Below are 19,377 nucleotides of genomic sequence, written 5' to 3' on the forward strand. Positions count from 1 at the left end.
GAGCAAGGATTCACATACTGCTTTTCTGATTCTGATGTAAACAATTTGAGTAACGCATAAAGAAGTGACAAATATACACAACACATAATTTAGAAATGGGCTGCTCTAAAAGGTTGTTTGGAACTTGGTATTGAGAAACCAATATTCTGACCAGTCTAGACGAGTTCTTATCTAATCCATAATATAGTTGAACTGTAGTACCATAAAAACTGCTTAATTCTAAATAACCTAACCATCTGGAGAACACTGTCCCTAAGCAAGCACACATGTCGGCTGGAAGCAGGAATGCCATAAAGCTGATCCCACAGGCCAGAGTGACCAGGCTTCCCAACTGTGTTCTCACACATTGTCTCCAATGAGGCCCCTCTGCAGATGGAAAAGGTATTCCTGAGCCTTGGGGAGAAGAGAGTCGTAGTGTCCCAAAGAGGAGCTAGACCTGTGAGAACTATAGCCACTGTTGCCCTGCGAATGTGTGAGTAGTTGAGGGAGGAAGGGAAGGTGGCAGGGAAGGAGGGAAGGAAGAAGGGAGGGAAGGAAGGAGGGAGGGAGGGAGGGAGGGAGGGAGAGAGGGTGTGTGCGTGCATGTGTGTGTGTGTGTGTGTGTGTGTGTGTGTGTGTGTGTGTGTTGGGGAGCTGAGGGAAGCTGGTAGATAACATGACCACTCCTCCTGGGTGTGAAATGTGCCAGTGTGAGTGTGTAAGAGTGTGTACCACTGGGAGATCCAGAAAACTGGGCAGAATCCACTTTGCATCTCTCACAAAGGAAACAGAGTATTTGCTAAGATGGCAGAGAATACAATTACCAAACACACCAGCCCTTAATGAGATGAGTCGTGACAAAAAGACGGCTTCCACATGGTTTAAAATAATAACTATTCAGTCACTCAAATGTTGAGTTCTTTGAATAAACAGGGACATTTAGAGAAGAGGAATGAAGAGGTTGTATTGAAGCATCAAAGTCAAGAATGTGGAGGGAAAAAACCTTGAACTCGCCTAATAAATTAGAAAAAGAAAGCCTGAAAGACATATAGGAAAAATGAGTGTGTGGTATCCCATTTATATTAATTGTCATCATAATTTTTCTATGATTCAAAGTGATTAATGCAAACTCTTTCCCCAGAGCCCATCAGGTAATAAACAGTCCCAATGGACACATTCTCTTTTGAGGAAAACTATTAAGCACACAGCTGCATAAATGTATCACACTGAAAACTGCCTCCTCTAAGGAGCTAGCTATCTGCAAGGTGTGAGTGATAGAAGGCAAAAACGTAATACATTTGTCACTCCCATTAGCAATATTAGTGCTAATGAGAAAGTACATGAATGAGAACATACACCTCTTAATTTCAATGTGTTACAAATAAAGACTAGATTAGTCACAGCTACTCAGATTAAATTTTAGCACTTAACACTGTAATACTACACGAGGCAATGCTTATGGTGGCTTTGCAGCACAATTTCAGCTATTTAATTATGGTTTTCAAACCATTTAACACCTCTCAGCACACAGAAGCTAGATGTATATGTATGTATGTGTTTGGTTCAATATTTGGGGTGCAACTCAATTAGCTGGCATCCCTGGGAAATAAAGTGCATTTTCTGTCTAACCCAGGCTTATCCCTTCATGCATCCTAAATCCCTGATTACACTGGTGGCCCTCTGTAAGGGAAACCTTTCCCCGGAGTATTTCATTTCCCTGTATCCTTACAGGCAAACGGACGGAAAGGCATGAAGTGATTCTGCGTTTTCTGTTTCATGGATGAATCGAGATCACCCAAGGGCATATTCACATTGAGGTACTGTAATAATGTTCCCACTTTTTATATTTGGTCTCGTCCTTTAGTGCTAGGCTGCTGCTAGCAGTCATTTCCCCCTGGTTACTGTGACAGCTTCTAATAGACACAGACCCCATTATTTACATCCTTCAAAGGGTTTGTTGCATCTTCCATGGACTGTCTGGGGCAGAGGGAGAATAAACAAATTTGTTAAGAAATATATTAAATGGGTATCATCTCTTCCATCACAACCTCATCTCCTTTCTCTCTCTCCTCACTCAACAACCTATAGCCTTCCGCCTTTATAAATCAATTGCCCACTTCCTGGTGATGTTGGGTTCCCTATATGTCTAGAGACACCAGAAATTAGAAACTCATTACTGTCTGTTCTTTTCAATTACACCATCTCCCCTGCTTTTCCAACTGTTCTTTGGCCAACTCCCTGGTGGTGGGGAAGAGGGGGGTGATCAGACAGGGCAGGAATCTGGTCAAGGAGGCAAGAGATTCTTATAAAAAGAACAGAACAAGGTGGGAGATGGTCAAGAACAGCTCTGGGCTCCCCATGTCCACCTGTGAAGTTTTTGTGTAGATCTGCCAATCCTTCCTAATATTGCCAAAATAAGTACAGGAACAGTTAACTATAGAAATTTAATGAGTATAGAAATAACAGTTTACAAAGCACTTTCACTTATCTCTTTGAATTCTCAAAATAGCCCTCTAAAGTACCTATGCTCATTGGAATGATGAGAAAATAGACTAAGAAAGACTGAATCATGGCCAAAACAACGTGTTTGAAGAAAAGGAGAACTAGGGAGCAAATCACCCCAAGTCATATGATTTCCTGAAGTGGCTCCTCTGGATCCCTATAACAACTCTAGGCCTGCATTTGTTGGCTGGGACTGCTCACGAGGTGGACAGGTCTTTCTAGAAGAGAGAAGGTGGGCAGTAACACAAGGCTATTATATTTGTTAGAGGGCATCCTTATAGTGACTAGTTGATCATCCTGGATACAGATGAGAACAAGCGTTGAAATAAATTATTTATGATGTGTAACAGTTTAATGGAGTATAAAATAGATGCCTCTTTTCACAGTTAGTGAAAGTTGTGGGGTACTGGCTGTTGTAGCCTGTATCCTGCTCATCCAGATTTTTGACAGAAGCATCAATTTTCTAAATTGTTCTCTAACTACAAGTTAAGAAAGAAAGAAAATTACTCACAGTGTTAATAACTGCAATTCTCGGAAGATACTAAGAATCCACTATAATTTCACATCATTGAGTCCCATGGCTTTATACATCCAAAGAATTTTTAGATACTTTCTCCTGTGTTTCTGATATTAAAAGACGATATCTATATGAAATACAATGAAGAGCCAAAAATGGTACAATGGGATCTAGACTGGTGTTGTAGACTTGAACATCATGTATAACAACAACGCTAAAACAAGGAGAGAAAAATATAAGATACAAATGTCCAATGAAAAGGTAAACATTTTCATTATGAAGTAATTTTCTTCATAATGAAAACAGGAAAAGTTGGTTCAATAACTTGAGCTATAGGTGAACATCAATAATTAACAAACTATTGTTATTTATCAATAGCAAAAATCCAACACTAGGTATTTGATTGGCTGCAAGGTTTGCAAAACAACCAACCATGCAAAAATAATCAAGAATCTGGTGGCAAATAGAGAGAAGGCACTCAAGCAAACAATGAGAAAAGAAATGAGAAAGAAAAAGGAATAAGCATAAATAGATCTTTTAAAGAATAAACCACCTAGTGTCTAAAGTAATATTCAAAGCACAAAAATTCCTATTTACATATACATTCCAAATACTGCATAAAGGTATTTTAATGAGCAAAGAATAACAAAGGGGCTTGTCTATTAAATGAAGAAATTAATGTTCATTGTGATGAATCATATTAATAAAAAATCTTGAAAATTAATTATAACTGGGAAATTGCCTTGACAAATATTTTGTCAAGTGTAAATCTACAATAATTTTACAAGTGTGGTATTGGTTCAAGAATTGATTAATATAGCCCTGGTTGGTGTGGTTTAGTGCTTAAGAGTGTTGGCCCGTGCACCAAAGGATCATAGGTTCGAGTACCAATCGAGGTCACATACCTGGGTTGCAGGTTCAACCTTTCTCTCTCCCTTCACCTCCCTTCCTCCCATGCACTCTCTCTAAAAAATTAATGTAAAAAAATATCCTCTGGTGAGGATTAACAAACAAACAAACAAAAAAAAGAATTGGTAAATATACCTAAGTGATCAGAATTCAAAGGTCAGAAACAGTTTTAAATTTGCTTTAGAACTTGGTGTAAAATAACCAAGATACTTCTAAGGAGAATAAATAAATTATTTTAAAAACTGATAATGATAAAACTGTCTAGAAAACCTAGGTGTGATACAATATGTCAAATAAATATAACTGAATAAAAATTTACACACACACACATCTATCTTTCTACACACACACACACACACACACACACACACACACACATTTACATTAATGGGGTTGCCAAGCACTAAGATGAATTCCTATTCTCTATTAAAATTTAAAATATTGTATATGTGATTAAATGACTCCATACTTCTTTACTTCAAGAGTGATATATAAGAAGCAAGAGAAGGGAAAAGGTAAAAGAGCAAACTGGAAATATAACATTAATATGAAGAATAGGCAATCACTTATATAATACCAATTTAAGCAAACTTAAATAAAATTTGGTTTTCAAAGAACTTTTAATAAGAAATATTAAGCTACTTTAGGTAAATATTAAAGATCAACTAAATGTACTTGGCACACAAAAGATGCTCATAGATTTTCTGAATTAAGTTTGAAAACAGCACAATCTACATAAAGAAACACCAGCCCTAACTGGTTTGGCTCAGTGGACAGACCATCAGTCTGTGGACTGAAGGGTCCCAGGTTCGATTCTCTTCAAGGGCATGTACCTTGGTTTCGGGCACATCCCCAGTGGGGTTATGCAGGAGGCAGCTGTTGATGTTTCTCTATCATCGATGTTTCTAACTCTCTATCCCTCTCCATTCCACACTGTAAAAAATCAATAAAAAGTATTAAAAAAAAGAAAGAAAGACCAGTTAGCAATTATACTAATAAACACTTGTGATTCCATGAAGCATATCTTTCAGAGGGCAGATTCACAAGGCCATATAAACATTTTTATGGAAAATAATAAACAAAACCATCTGTAGCCACAACTCTCCAAACAGCTATTTAATAATTATAAACTGAATAAAAACTACACATACTATATCCAACATTAAAAAATAATGCTGATGGTTACTATAGTTGGTCTTGATAAGATATCCTCATTAAACTATAGGGGAATAATTTAACTAAAAACTTTAGTGACTTGGTGAAAATAAGAGCCTGGCATAGAGTAGGCACTAATTAAATACTTGTTGAGAAAACCAGTCGTTTTAGACAACAGGAATACCATGAGTAACTGGTCTTCAGAAATGTTGCATTTTTTTACAAATTGAAGATAAGACCCTCCACAGCAAAAAGATTACGACCTGCTTTATTGCAAGAGTTGCTCTACTGTGGTGGTCTGGAAGCGACCCCCAATACCTCCACGGTCTGCCTGCACAAGGCCTGGCGCGCCACTCTTCTTGTGACCTTGCTCAGTTTTCCTGAGAGGATTAAGCTCTTTTGAAATTGAACTCTCATATCACTTGGCACTTCATCCAATTGGAAATGGCAAATTTTAAGTCTTTCATTGTTACAGGTCACTGAGAGTTAACTCCAAGAATTCCTACCCAAAAATTATTTGTCTTGTATTCAAACTTATAAATATACAGAAAGAGTAAAAATTAGTACATATCAATTAGACTGAGTTCCAAAAAAATAGATTCTATTTAATGCAAAGTTAGATTTCTATCACTGAACTTATAATCTGTTACATTCATCAAATGAATAAATGAATGAGTGAACATTATGTGTTTAGATAAGGTCTTTAATAGGAAATATCTCAATTTTATTATTTATTTGTTTGTTTTTTAATGTTCAAATACACAGTAACTTTTACGCCATCCTGAAACTTTTGCCAAGCCACTACACTTTATGTTCTTTTATTGTTCCAAAGAGTATGTGAGTCAGCATTTTTTTTTTTTTTTTTTTTTTTGCCAAAGAAACATAAACTTTTACTAATTCTCAAGAACTAGTGAGTAGCCAAAACCAATTTGGCTCAGTGGATAGAGCGTTGGTCTGAAGACTGAAAGGTCCCACGTTTGATTCCAGTCAAGGGCATGTAGGTTGGTTGCGGGCACATCCCTGGTGGGAGTGTGCAGGAGGCAGCTGGTTGATGCATCTCTCTCATCGATGTTTCTAGCTCTCTATCCCTCTCCCTTTCTCTCTGTGAAAAATCAATAAAATATATATATTTTTTTAAAAGAAGAACTAGTGAGTATTTATTTATAAAACAGACAACTCCAGAAAACACTAGAAAATCTAATGAAGGCTATTGCTATTTTAAAATAAATGATTTTTAAAGAAAATAGACTAAAGGATACACTAATAAAATAACTTTCCTATAAGTATAGCTATCACAACTAAATGCTTGAATTTATTATGTGTTATCAAAGTTGAAGGCATAACTTCATTAATAAAAAATTAAATTCAATAAACCATGTAATAATCAAAAACAAAAGGTCTAATATCTCAGTATGTAAGTACGCCAATTTGGCTTTTATATCAATTTCTTTTTCTTTTTAATAAAGAAAATTCAATCACATCTTTTTAAAAATATATTTATTGATTTAAGAGAGAGAAACATTCACTTGTTCCATTTATTGATACACTCATTGGTTGCTTCTTGTGCATGCTCTGACTAGAGATCAAATTTGTAACTTTAGTGTATTGGGATGATGCTCTAACTGAGGTATCTGGCCAGGGCCAGAAAAATTCAATCACATGTTGACTTTCTTTTAAAATTATGTACAAGAAGTTTGGGGAAAGAAAAAAAAAACACAAAACTTGATGGCCACCAAGAATGAAAAATAAAAAAGAACCACTGCTATAGAGCCTAAGACCATTGGAAAATGCATATATTTACATTACAATTCATAACAGTAGCAAAATTACAGTTATGAAGTAGCAATGAAAATAATTTTATGGTTGGGGGTCACCACAACATGAGGCACTGTATTAAAGTGTCATGGCATTAGAAAGGTTGATAACCACTGCATTAGAGGGAGACTGTAAAAAGGGGTAGTTCTAGTAGAATAAATATTACTGTTTCCACAGGAGACTCCTTTAGAAGAAATAACTATAATGTGTGATTTTGTTTTGTGTTCACACAATTCTCAATAAATGTAGTCACACTTCTGCAGGCAAAAATGGGTTAATAGAAGAGACTCTTTGGTGTTCATATGACCAATAATGATCCCAAATTTAAAGAGGAAAATCAGCCACTAAAGTTCAAATAACGTATGTGTCTACTCAAAATAATGTATATAAAAAATTTCCCCTCCATTACACAACTGACAATTGACTTTCTCACAGCTAAAACTTTAAAATGGCAAAACAGATTTTGAAGACATTTTCTGTAATTAAAAATGGCTGTTTAGATGCAGAGAGATAATTTCTCAAGGATAATATTGCTTTTCACTTTTCTCTTCAAAGATTCAAATGAAAGAGAAATGTGTTGAAATAAGTAATTAGAATTCCATTTGGTCCATCACCCCTTTTCAAGAGTCTAGATTTTACTGACAACTTTTTAATCACCACAGTACCTGGGAAAATACAGTGCTTGGTGTTTTCAAATATATATATATATATATATATATATATATATATATATATATATATAATCAAATGTCAATATGTGTGGGCTCTCAGAATAGAGAACCCAGAAGTAAACCCATGCCTTTATGCTCAATTTATATTTTGCAAAGGAGGAAGAATAGACAATGGGATAAAGATAGTCTATTCAATAAATGGTGCTGGGAAAATTAAACAGATACATGCAAAAAACACAAAAACAGAAACTAGACGACCTTTCTATACCATAAAAAGATAATGCCATTAAACCCAAAATAGATTAAAGACTTAAATGTTAGACTTAAAACCATGAATATGCAAAAAAAAAAAAAAAAAAAAAAAAAGCATAGGCAATAAAATCTGGGACATTTTCTCATAGCAATAATTTTTCTGATACATCTCCTCAGCAAGAAGACAAAAAATAAACAAATGGGACTATACTGAACTAAAACATCCTTGCACAGCAAAGGAAACGGTCAACAAAATGAAAAGAGAAAAGAGAACCTACTGAATGGGAGAAGATATTTGACAATGATACATCCGACAAGGGTTCATATTCAAAATTTATAGAGAAATTATACAACTCAACATCAAAAGAACAAACAATCCTATTTAAAAATGGGCAGTGGACCTGAATAGACACTTCTCCAAAGAGACATACAGATGGCCAATAGACATGAAGTGTTGAACATCACTAATCTTCAGAGAAGTGCAAATTAAAACCACAATGAGATATCACCTCACATCTGAATGGCCATCAAAAAGGGAACCCTGGTGTACTGTTGGTGGGAATACAGACTGTGGAAGGCAGTATGGAGTTACCTCAAAAGATTAAAAATGGAATTGCCATTTTACCCAGCAATCACACTACTGGGAATATATCCTAAGAAACCCGAAACACCAATCAGAAAGAATATATGCATCCTTGTGTTCACAACAGCATTATTTACCATAGCCAAGATCTGTAAACAGCCTGTGTGCCCATCAGTAGATAAGTGGATTAAAAAGACGGTACATTTACACAATGGAATACTATGGGCTATAAAAAAGAAGGAACTCTTGCCCTTTGGAACAGCATGAATGGACCTGGAGAGTATTACACTAAGTGAAATAAGCCAGTCAGAGAAAGGCAAATATCGCATAATCTCACTCATAAGTAGAATCTAATGAACAAAATAAACTGAGGAACAAAAAGGGACCAGAGGCAAAGATACATGGAACAGACTGACAAACCTCAGATGGGAAGCGGGGAGTGGCTGAAAGAGATTAATCAAAGAATATATATATATGCACAGATGCATAGCCCATAGACACAATAATGTGGAAAAGGCCTAAGAAGGGAGAGGGGGCAAAGTGGGGGGTAAATGGGAGTCATCTGTAACTGTTAACAATAAAAAACACAATGAGATAGCACTTCACACCTGTCTGATAGTGCTGGGGAGGATGCAGAGAAAAGGAAACCCTGGTGCATGGCTGGTGGGAATGCAGACTGGTGCAGCTACTGAGGAAAGCAGTATGGAATTTCCTCAAAACTTTAAAATGGAACTGCCTTAGGATCCAGTGATCTCATTTCTGAAAATATATCTGAAGAAACCCAAAACATTAATTCAAAAGAATATATGCACCCCTAATTCACTGCAGTATTATTTATAACAACCAAGTGCCTATCAGACAACATAATGACAGCTGCCAGAGGAGAGGGTGGTTATGGGAACTAGGTGAAAAGGTGAAGGGATTAAGAAAAGAAAAGAAAAAAAAAAAAAAAAAAAAGAACAGAGGAAAACAAAAAACTCAGAGACACACATAAAAGTATGGTAATTACTAGAGAGAAAGCCTTGAGGGAGAGGTAGAAGAGGCAAAGGGGGGATAAATGGAGATGGAAGGAGACTGGATCTGGGGTGCTGGGCACACAATACAATATAAAGATGGTGTATTATGGAATTGTACACCTAAAGCCTATATAATTTTAATAACCAATGTCACTCCAATAAATTCAATTAAAAAATTTTAAAGAGGTCTCTCTCACCTCCCTGACTACAGAAGAAAGAAAACTTATGATTGCTTCTCCCCCACCAAGAATTGTAATTTCTAAGCTTTGAACCAGGAGTATCTAAGCTCCAGCCTGTGAGATCAGGCCTTCGACTTAGTTTCAGGAGTCCGCAGCACAGGCTTCAGTGCATGGTCTCATTTACCATCACAGCTGCTCATGGAAAACTCTCAGTGACAGTGTTCTTTGACTTGGGAATGTAAATTCTAAGCGAGAAGCTCGGTCTGAGATAAAGATGGCATTTCCCACTATCTAGTAAGTAAGAGTGTCACTAATATGAGAGAAGAATTTCAAGAGTGTCTTTGCTTCTTGATCTAAATGCCATTTTCCTAACAAATTCTGGAAGTAGCTATCTATCCATTTTTAAAGACTAGATATTTTTTTGAATCCTGCTTTGGAAAAGATATGGGAATTTTTTCTGTTATTCCTTTTCCCACTTTCTTTTCTCTCTTCCTCTACATGTTAACACATCATAATAGAGAATGACAGCATGTTTGCCACCTATTAAAAAAAAGTCAATATGATTTTAATCGCAAAGAAGTTGTCAAGAAATGTTAAATATCTAAACACTTCTTAAACTGGCTTTACAGTGAAAAGCTCAAACATCAGTTTTGAAGGCAATGTGATTCTCTCTGGCAGACTGATAACTCCTCATAATATCCATGACATCTTTATCTATAGCAAGGCTTCTTATGGTTAGCAGGACTCATTATCATCCTAGCAGGAAGAAAAAAAATGTTTTTCTAGCTTCCCTTGATGGTGGTTGTGGACAGGTAGCTAAGTTCTAACCATCAGAATGTGATGAGATATGATGTGTGCACCTTCCAGAACTCATCCTCAACTAAAGGGGCTATACCCCAACTTCTCTCTTTCCCCCACTCGGTCCTGTAGTCTGGAACTAGGAACTGGAATCTGAAAATATGCTTTCTTGGACCCTAGGGATGAGCACTAACCACAAACACATAATAACATAAAGCTTAAAATTATGAGTTTCAGCTTTTTAAGACTTTTATTTATTTGCCTAAGTAGTTTAACAGTAAATGTTAAGAACACAAAAAATGTGTCAGATGTCCTCCAGAAATGGAAAATATATTTCCTTCCCCAATTCAGTCAACTGGTTCAAAATGCTAAATAGTCCATTTTTTAAAAAAATCTAGAACAATGAATAAATGACCTCATCTAGTATCAATATTTCAAACAAATAAAATAAAATAAAAATACCCAGACCCTAGAGTTAATCAAATATGACTTAAGATCTTTGAAAATCAAATTATTTTATTCCAAAGTACTAAGAAAAGGATATAGAAAAAAAAAAAAAAGTATCTCCAAAATGATCTAAAAGTGTTGTGTGCAAGTGTTAATATTGTGAGGCTATAAAAGTCATTCTAGAGGATCACAGAATAGTTAAAACAACATTTGATTTTATTTTATTTATTTATTTTTTTAAGATTAAAAGAAACAAGTCAAAAGCCCTGGCCCCTCCAATCATCAGCTGTATAAACTTAACCATACTGGCTTTCCTCCTAGAAGTTCACAATTTGAATTAGTAGTAGTTAAATTGCCTACTACTCCTAATATGGGGTAATATGTGGTCCCACTTACTCCACAGTGCTATTGTAGACATAAAATATGAAAACCGCCCACACATAATAAGTAGATTTAAATAAGATCCTTTACAAATACAAGGAACTATTATCAAGTAGCTATGTATACACACTCGAGTGTAGTTTGGCTTTCATGTTTAAAAAGTAAAGAAAGTCACTTTTTTTTTTAATATATGTCATTGTAAATATTCATATTTAAAAGTCTAATAAAGATTTCCTCTCACCTGCTGTTGACATTTCTCCCTCACAACTAAATAAACAAGCCTAATATTTACCCATGTTATACAAAAATGACATGAACCCAATAAAACATTTTTTATCTTATAGCCTGAGAATAACATCGATTCCATGATTGATCATAAAACAGTGTGAAAGACAGTCAGCCAATGGACAGTGCAAGCACAGCAGAAGAAGGCCTGTGGTGAGGTCAGGGGTGCTAAGAACCCCTACAATTTTTTAAATTAAAATTTTTACTAAATAATATGTTTTTTAATTAACTGTTTTAGAATAATTCCCAGATAGTACATTAAATGCTGTCAATTGTGTTGTGCTCTATAGTATGTTGCTATGTGGTGGTATCTCAATTTTGTTAAAATTATATCTGAGAGAATGAAAACCATTTGTCTACATTTAAAATTCCTCATTTCTACAACTCAATATTTTTCCTGATGCATTTTAAATGCGCTAGTAGAAATTATTTTGAAAAGAAACCATTAAAGGTATGCTAATGACTCTGAATTGTGACAGATGCTGTGGAAACAGGCCTGTTGGCTGAGGCACAGCCCCATTAACTATCCATCATAAAGTGCTCTGAACTTGCTCATTTATTACTGCTGCATTGCTCAAGGGGGAGAGAAACAGCAAGAGTTTCTCTTTCTGAGGCAAAAAATCATAAGCCACTCACTTATTCTAATGTCACAATCCCCACTGTTTATCTGCATGATAATTAGGAAAATCAGAAGTAGTAAGATATTGTTTTACCAATGTGATTGGATTTAAACCTCTGAAAAGGCCAAGGAGAAAGTTCCATGTGCTCAGGAGCTTGGTGGGTCTCCAACACCTGACACAAGTGCAAGCAGACCAAGTCCTAAATTTCCTAGGAAATAAGCAAGGGGAGGGGGTTATGGGGGGAAACAAGCAAGAAGTAGAAATCCTAGCTTCAGAGAGGTACAGGGGGAAGAAGAGAATGGTTTGGGAAGAGGGAATGGAAACACACCATTATTCCAAAATTCTTCTGTCTGTAGCCCATTTAGGGTGTTTGTTGGTCATCCATTTTAAGGACAAACACTGATCCAGCCACTGTGGGAACTGAGCAATACAGCGTTGCATTTTTACAAAGTAGGTGCACACATTAGCCCACTGGGTCCCACTGAGATGGCGATCCAGAAGATGCCACACTGATTTTGGAAAAGAAGAAACTGAGACTCAGACAATGGGAGGTGACTGGCTGCATCTCACAAGCTGGTGAGTTGAAGAGCCTAGAAGTCGGGTTTCTGAGGCTGGAGCTTTTCTCAGACCAAATAAGAATGAAGTTGCAGCAAGGGGGCAAAAAGCAGGAGGAAGGAGGGTGGGGAAAGCTTCTTTAAATCCTAACAAAAAATATAAAGAATATGACTGGTGTATGGCATGTTTAGTACAAATTTTATAATTGCACTAGAGGTCCAGTGCACAAAATTGCACAGGTAGGATCACTAGGCCTGGCCAGCTATCAGGGCTGATGTGTGGAGCGACCAGTGGAGCGATTATGCCCTCCCCTCCCCTGCTGGCACCCACCTTTGCCAGCCCCACCCTCCACTGCCACGGCTGCCTCTTTCTGCAAGGTGACCAACGGGGCGATTGGGGGAGAAGGGGCCCGCTGGCAACCACTTTGGGGCTGGCCTTGCAGGCTAGTGGTTGCTCCTGCATTGAGAGCCCCCTGATGGTCAGTGCACCTTATAGCGACTGGTCATTCTGCCATTTGGTCTATTTGCATATTAGGCTTTTATTATATAGGATAATGTGGTGGAAGTTTGAAGATCAATGCAGGCACTGAGGCCTTTGCACACTAACAAACAGCTTACTAGGCTCACATCAAAGTCATCTAATCACAGACAGGGCTCCCAGCACCAGTAAGAGAAGGATGCCTCCCTTATCTCAAGCATCTGCCATGCACAATGAGAGCTCAGAGAATCGTGTTTTTAAAAAACAAAAAACTTTCCCAGGTCCTACCCTGTAAGCCTTAGTCCACTGGTGCATGAGGACCCTGGTGACCAGCTAGACTTGGGAACCTCCACCTTAGAATCACAGCTTTTCCATTTCTACCTGCACCCACAGTGGACAGAGAAAAAGAGGCTGGGGCAAAATTCAGAGCTTTAAAATCAGCTACTGATTTTACAAGAGCAAGTGAAGGACAGGAAAGTGTAGCCAAGGATTAAACAATAAACAATCCTGTCCAGGAAAGTAATATCAAACCTAAGGGATTTTTAACTACAGAAAAGAAAGCACTCAAGATAGCCCTAAATGGATAGATGGGAAGTTCACGTTCATAGGAAATACAATAAACTTGTGCCTTATAGACTTTGCTGAGCATAAGTGTCTGACAAAAAGTGTTATAATACCCTAGGCTCAAAAGTCTGTATTAACAACCTGCCCTTGAAGTCTAAAACCAAATGCTCATTACTCACAAAAAGATTCCAAGAGGCCACCTTTGCAACAGGAGTTGACCTCCAGGCACTAAAAAATAATGATAACAGAGGAGGTGACGGTAAAATACTGCACCTCTAGAAAGACAATTGAAGTATTCAAAAGTGGTCTCTTAAAGCCTTCTATAAAGTAGAAGTCAATGTAACCATTATTTACTTATTTTAGAGTTATGCAGTAATAAACTCAACATTATATTCAGTACCTCCCTTCATTATACCAACTGGACAGCGAAAAGGACTATTTAAATGGCAAGTGCTTCATTCAAAGGTCAAAGCCCATGAACTAATGTCAACTAGACTCTTCATCAAGAAAATCTGTCAGAGACACCTAGTCTATTAAAGAACTTTATGGAGTCCTCTACCCAACTTTTTAACAGCCTTGCTAGTGATTATAACCTTCTCAAGTGCACTGAATTTAATATATTGTCAGGTGTTCAAGTTTAATGAAGATACTAACCAACCGCCACATGTAGGAACAGGGCCCTCCACTTATCTGCCTTACCCCAAGTAGGGTCCTATATCCACCTAGATGGCTGCACCCAGGAACATCAACCATGGTCATGTTCCACCTTAAGAAGAGGCCTGTTATTGGTTGGCCATAGCAGCCCAGAATGGGCCCAAATGGCCATTGCCCCAAGAACCAGACCATTGGACAACCCAGGAGTCCCCTCCGCTGACTCTGCCTGGCCCCAACTTTGTCTATCAGCCCGGTTTTCTTATAGCTATCCTGGAGGTCCCAGCGGGCCCGCTCAACTTCTGAGAACCATTGTGGACAGCCTAAATTTCATTTCAGTGAGCATCGTTTGGCTCCTACTGAGTGTGAATCCGTGTGGAAATGAAAACATCAACGGCCCAGTTCTTTTCTGCCTCTCCTACCCCTATCATGGAATTTACATTCTAAAATGGGAGATGAACACAAACTTGACCAGTCCTACTTCACTCAAACAGGGAATAAAGGTCATAACTAGGGTGACCACATATCCTGGCTTCCCTAGAACATCCCAGTTTATATGCTGCCCTGATATAATTAATTAATGGTGCCTCCTTCCACTTTCCCTGTTTGGGTGATAAATTATAGCATCGCCGTAGTTGTAATAGACTTAGGAACAAAGGGTTTTGGAAATATGGAAAGGTTGTGATCGCTTCTGAATTAGAAAATCAGGATGGCTTTACAAAAGAGGTATTTATGCTATGCTTTGAAATAAAAAGCAAAATTTAAATGAAGAGGCTGGAAGTGGGAGAAAAAGCAGAGGAGAACATCCAGGCAGAGATACCAGCATGAGGAGGTAAAAGAAATCAGGGATATCTACTGTCTGCTCCTAAGGCACCGAGCAGCCTAACTACCGTATTTTGTAAATGGCACTCAATATTATGGCTACCCTCCGGTATGTGTGCAAGCAAATGAAATGCATGCGTGCGCGCGCGCACACACACACACACACACTGAAGAAAAAGCAAAAATAAAAAGTTCACTCTGGCTAAGCCAATGGGGATTGGTTATAATAGACAAAATATGTTTTAAATTATAAGAGCTTTATTAGTACAACCAATGCAAATTTAAAATAATGCAATGGGGTCTATGAATGATCATTGTTCGATGACCATATTTCTGCCTGTTTATTTCAAGGTAAAAACAAGAGAAAGCCAGGGACATTTACCCACTGATACTATCTCAGCTGTCATAGCAGTGGCCTGGTAGATAACTGACAAATGGCATGGGCCTCTTCCCTAGCATTTGACAGAGATTAAGGCCCCAGTTTCACGGGAGTCACAACACTAATCTTTGCTCAGCTGCTTCAGTCTCTTATGGGAGGAGGAAGGTAAATGGTAGAAAAAGGTAACATACAAAGGAACACAGAGGATAAGTGTACCTCCACATAGCTCCACCGAAGAGTATTCTATCCCAAATGCCCTCTGTGTGTCTGGCTTACACAGAAGGGAGATGCCCCATCCTCGGTGTGGTTTCTAACCCCAAGCCAGCCCCAACTTGTAGGAAGAGCCCTGGCCTTAGTGTTCTCTGGCCTGCACCCCCTGAAGCCTATCTGATAATCACCACTGGAAGATGAAAAACATCCCAGAAAGAGAAGCTAGAGATTTAGGGGCTAATCCTCTGTCCGTTGTCACTTTATCCCCGAGTCCTGGGACACTGTCTTCACAAACAGAAGGAGGGGGTGAGGTGGGGTGATCTCTACAGTCCCTAGCAGCAGCTTCTGGGCAAAGCAGTGAAGTGGGCTGTGCACTCTGGCTTGGTGTATCTCACACCCTGGGGCATGCCCTCTGGAACACATCCTTCTTAACTACCTCTCCTCAATGAAGTTTTAAAGAAGAGTGGCTGCTTGGCACAGGACACAGGGGCTATTACTGGGAACAGCATCAGGCTACCTGTCAAAAGGCTCCAGGTAAGGAATTAATTACGTTGGTGACATTAGTGCTGCACACTTAGAAGCTTCATTTGTCAACAGCCTCAGAGGTTTGGAGAGACAAGCCAACTAAAAGACCAAATTATCACTTTAAAATAAAAATTACATCTGCCAAGAAGACCAGGCATATGGGACCTCCAGCCACAACAGGCCTTTTCTGCAGGCCGAGTATGTGGAAACCAGAGGGTTATTTGATCAGCGTTATGAGTGGGAAGAGTGCTGGCATGAGCTGCAGGAGCCTGCTAGAAGCATCTCCGTGAGAGGCAGGCACCCACCAGGACCAGACAATCGCTAGACCAGGGCCGGGCTGGAGAAGGCACCAGTGTTCTTATCCTTTGAATCTTTCCTTTCCGTGTGTGTGTGTGTGTGTGTGTGTGTGTGTGTGTGTGTAACTGTTTTAAAAACAGCAATTAATTAGACTGATGGTGTCTTTTTTTTTTATTATTCAATTAAGAGAATCAGGGAAACATGGTAAAGTAGTTTTAAAAAGAATATATCATTTAAGCCAAAACCGGTTTGGCTCAGTGGTAGAGTGTCAGTCTACAGACTGAAAGGTCCCAGGTTCAATTCCGGTCAAGGGCATATACCTTGGTTGCGGGCACATCCCCAGTAGGGGGTGTGCAAGAGGCAGCTGGTCGATGTTTCTCTCTCATCGACGTTTCTAGCTCTCTATATCTCTCCCTTTCTCTCTGTAGAAAATCAATAAAATATATTTAAAGAAAAAAGAATATATCTTTTAAAATCCTATACCATGCTTTCTGTTTGTTCAGATATTAAAGAGCATGCTGATTTTTATTCTATTAAACATCACATTGTAAATATGTCCCAGGACATTAACGATCATTAAAGCTTTACTTTAAAGATTGAAAAAGATGGGTACATTCTTTGCGTAGACGCGTCAGTATATTTCATCAGTGACAGGCAATATAGCCCATCACCTGCAGTCACTTAGAGCATGTTTTGAACTCTATTGTATGACAACTGTTTATTTCCCCCTTATTCCCAAGCTACTGCAAAGGAGACGGCATACTGCAATCTACAAGCACTGAAGAGACCTCTCAAAGTGAAAGTGCCCTGGCCAGTGAGAACCTTAGGCTTTATAAAATCTCCACAGTGACTAGGGGGCAATCTGCCAAACAGAGTCCTCATCGTGGTAAGTAGGAGAGGAGAAGGTGTGCTCTTCTTCCCCAGATATTAAATGGCATCCTTTTCGCCCAGACAACAGACATGTGATCTTATCTTACCAATCAAACCCTCAGCACTTTCCCCCTTAATTCTATCTTGAAAGAGAGGGGAAATAAGAATTTCCAGCCAAACTTAGACAAGGGGGAGGCCATGTCAAATCAGTGAAAATTGTATTTCAGGGGAGGCATAACCTAGCAGAAACATCATGACTCCACTTAGATGCAGGATGAGCTCTGAGTCCCCAAACTAGTGTATGTTCATATCCCAGAACCCTTTCCAGGCTCCTGCAGTGCATATACTACAGATCTGGACAAATGCCTCCCATTGCCTTGTAGCGAACTGTGGACACGGTAAGAATATCTCTTAATACCCAGCTGCCTGCCTGTGCCTTGCCTTCACTAATGGCGGAACAGAAATGTCTTCTGTACAGCTTCTCTAGGATGAGACATTAACAGAAATGCATGGATGGATTTACAACTGGCATGGATCAATTTCTAGTTACTTTACAATTATTGATTAGGGAACTCAAACAGGCTTTGCTACTTACCAGGCAAAAAACTAAATCTGCTCACCCATAAATCTTGAGAAAAAGCCAGAAAAACATGAAAACTGGTGTTTTCTGGAAAAAAGAGCATGCCAAGACAAGAGTATAATATACTCAAAGCTGAGAATCAAGTAACAAACATATCTGCAGACGTGAGTTTGAGAAACCTGCAATCCTGGCAAGGCACTCCCACCCGCAGCAGCCACCTAGGCTGCAATTGGAATCGACGAGAGGCTTTTTCACTTCAAGCAAAAGATTTCTGTCAGGGTGAACATATGTTAATCCACTGCATGCATTGGTACCATGTCATTTACAAGGACAAAACCTGACTATTTCAAGAATCTGCTTTCGTTGTGTCACTCTACAGGCCTGGTGCACATGTTCCCAAGGCGCATACACACACACACACACACACACACACACACACACACACACACACATCAAAGAGAAAAGAGAGGGTGGGAGAAGCAGTATTGTAATGTACATAGAGAGTACATGTATAGCCATAGATAAACTTTGGAAACCGTGATCTATAAGAGGGAGGTACCCAATTAAAATATGCTGTCTTCTAAAGGAGGATATTATTTAGAACTTGTTCTTTTGGATTTCTTCAGGGTTGGAACTCAGCACATTTCTTTATAATATACTGAGTTCCTCAAGAAGCTTTAAAAAGTTTGAAGCACTCAATACATTTTGTCATCACCATGACAAGGAATGATGGAAACAACGTAAAGATGCCACTGTACGTGTGCTGCACGCTTATCATGAGGTGGGCGGAGGAGGGGGGTAAGAAAGAAAAATTATGAACATCAGGAGTGATACCAGAGGAACAGTGGTGTGAGCGATCCCATTGGTCTCTTCCTTTGAAGAATCAACAATGTGAACAGCTATAATTCAACAAAGAGTTCCCTGGTCAATACACAAACACGTTTGAGAGATCTGTGCATTGAAACATCTAAAGGTGGGCAAGTGGGAGTGACCGAGAAGGTGAGAGGGAGAAGAACTCAAAGGAACTATGGATACAGCCCTGCAGCTGGGAGCTTACTGCAGGATTCAGCTCAGAGAGGGGAAAAATCAGGTTGTGGTGGCACTCCCTTCAGCCAGATGTAGCAGAGAGATTGAGTGAGCACTCCTGCAGGAGTAGGCAGTAGGAGCTGCAGTTGAGCCAGTGACCTAGGCAGGGACACAGCATAAAGTGCAGCCAGTTATCTGATAATCAGCATTCCATTCAGAGAAACAAAGCCATCAAGCCAGGTTGCTTTCCCTTAACTTCCTAGACCTTGCTTTCCTGACTCACCCCCTTCAGTTAGGGTTGCAGAGCACATT

At 38.7% G+C, this 19,377-nt stretch overlaps 1 protein-coding gene across 2 annotated transcripts in view; it reads right to left on the reverse strand.

Moving 5' to 3' along the window:
* Positions 1 to 19,377, reverse strand: part of CHCHD3 (coiled-coil-helix-coiled-coil-helix domain containing 3) — a 253,270-nt gene that overhangs the window by 121,016 nt on the left and 112,877 nt on the right. Inside the window, exon 5 of one of the 2 annotated variants that reach the window (XM_045576849.1) lies at positions 16,643 to 16,649. The exons of the other annotated variant lie outside the window; for it this stretch is intronic. Within the exon in view, the coding sequence (XP_045432805.1) occupies positions 16,643 to 16,649 (7 nt within the window). The remainder of the gene's footprint in view (positions 1 to 16,642; positions 16,650 to 19,377) is intronic. 2 annotated transcript variants of the gene reach the window in all.

The sequence above is a fragment of the Pipistrellus kuhlii genome, unplaced genomic scaffold, assembly GCF_014108245.1.
Source record: "Pipistrellus kuhlii isolate mPipKuh1 unplaced genomic scaffold, mPipKuh1.p scaffold_m20_p_10, whole genome shotgun sequence".
Classification (NCBI taxonomy): domain Eukaryota; kingdom Metazoa; phylum Chordata; class Mammalia; order Chiroptera; family Vespertilionidae; genus Pipistrellus; species Pipistrellus kuhlii.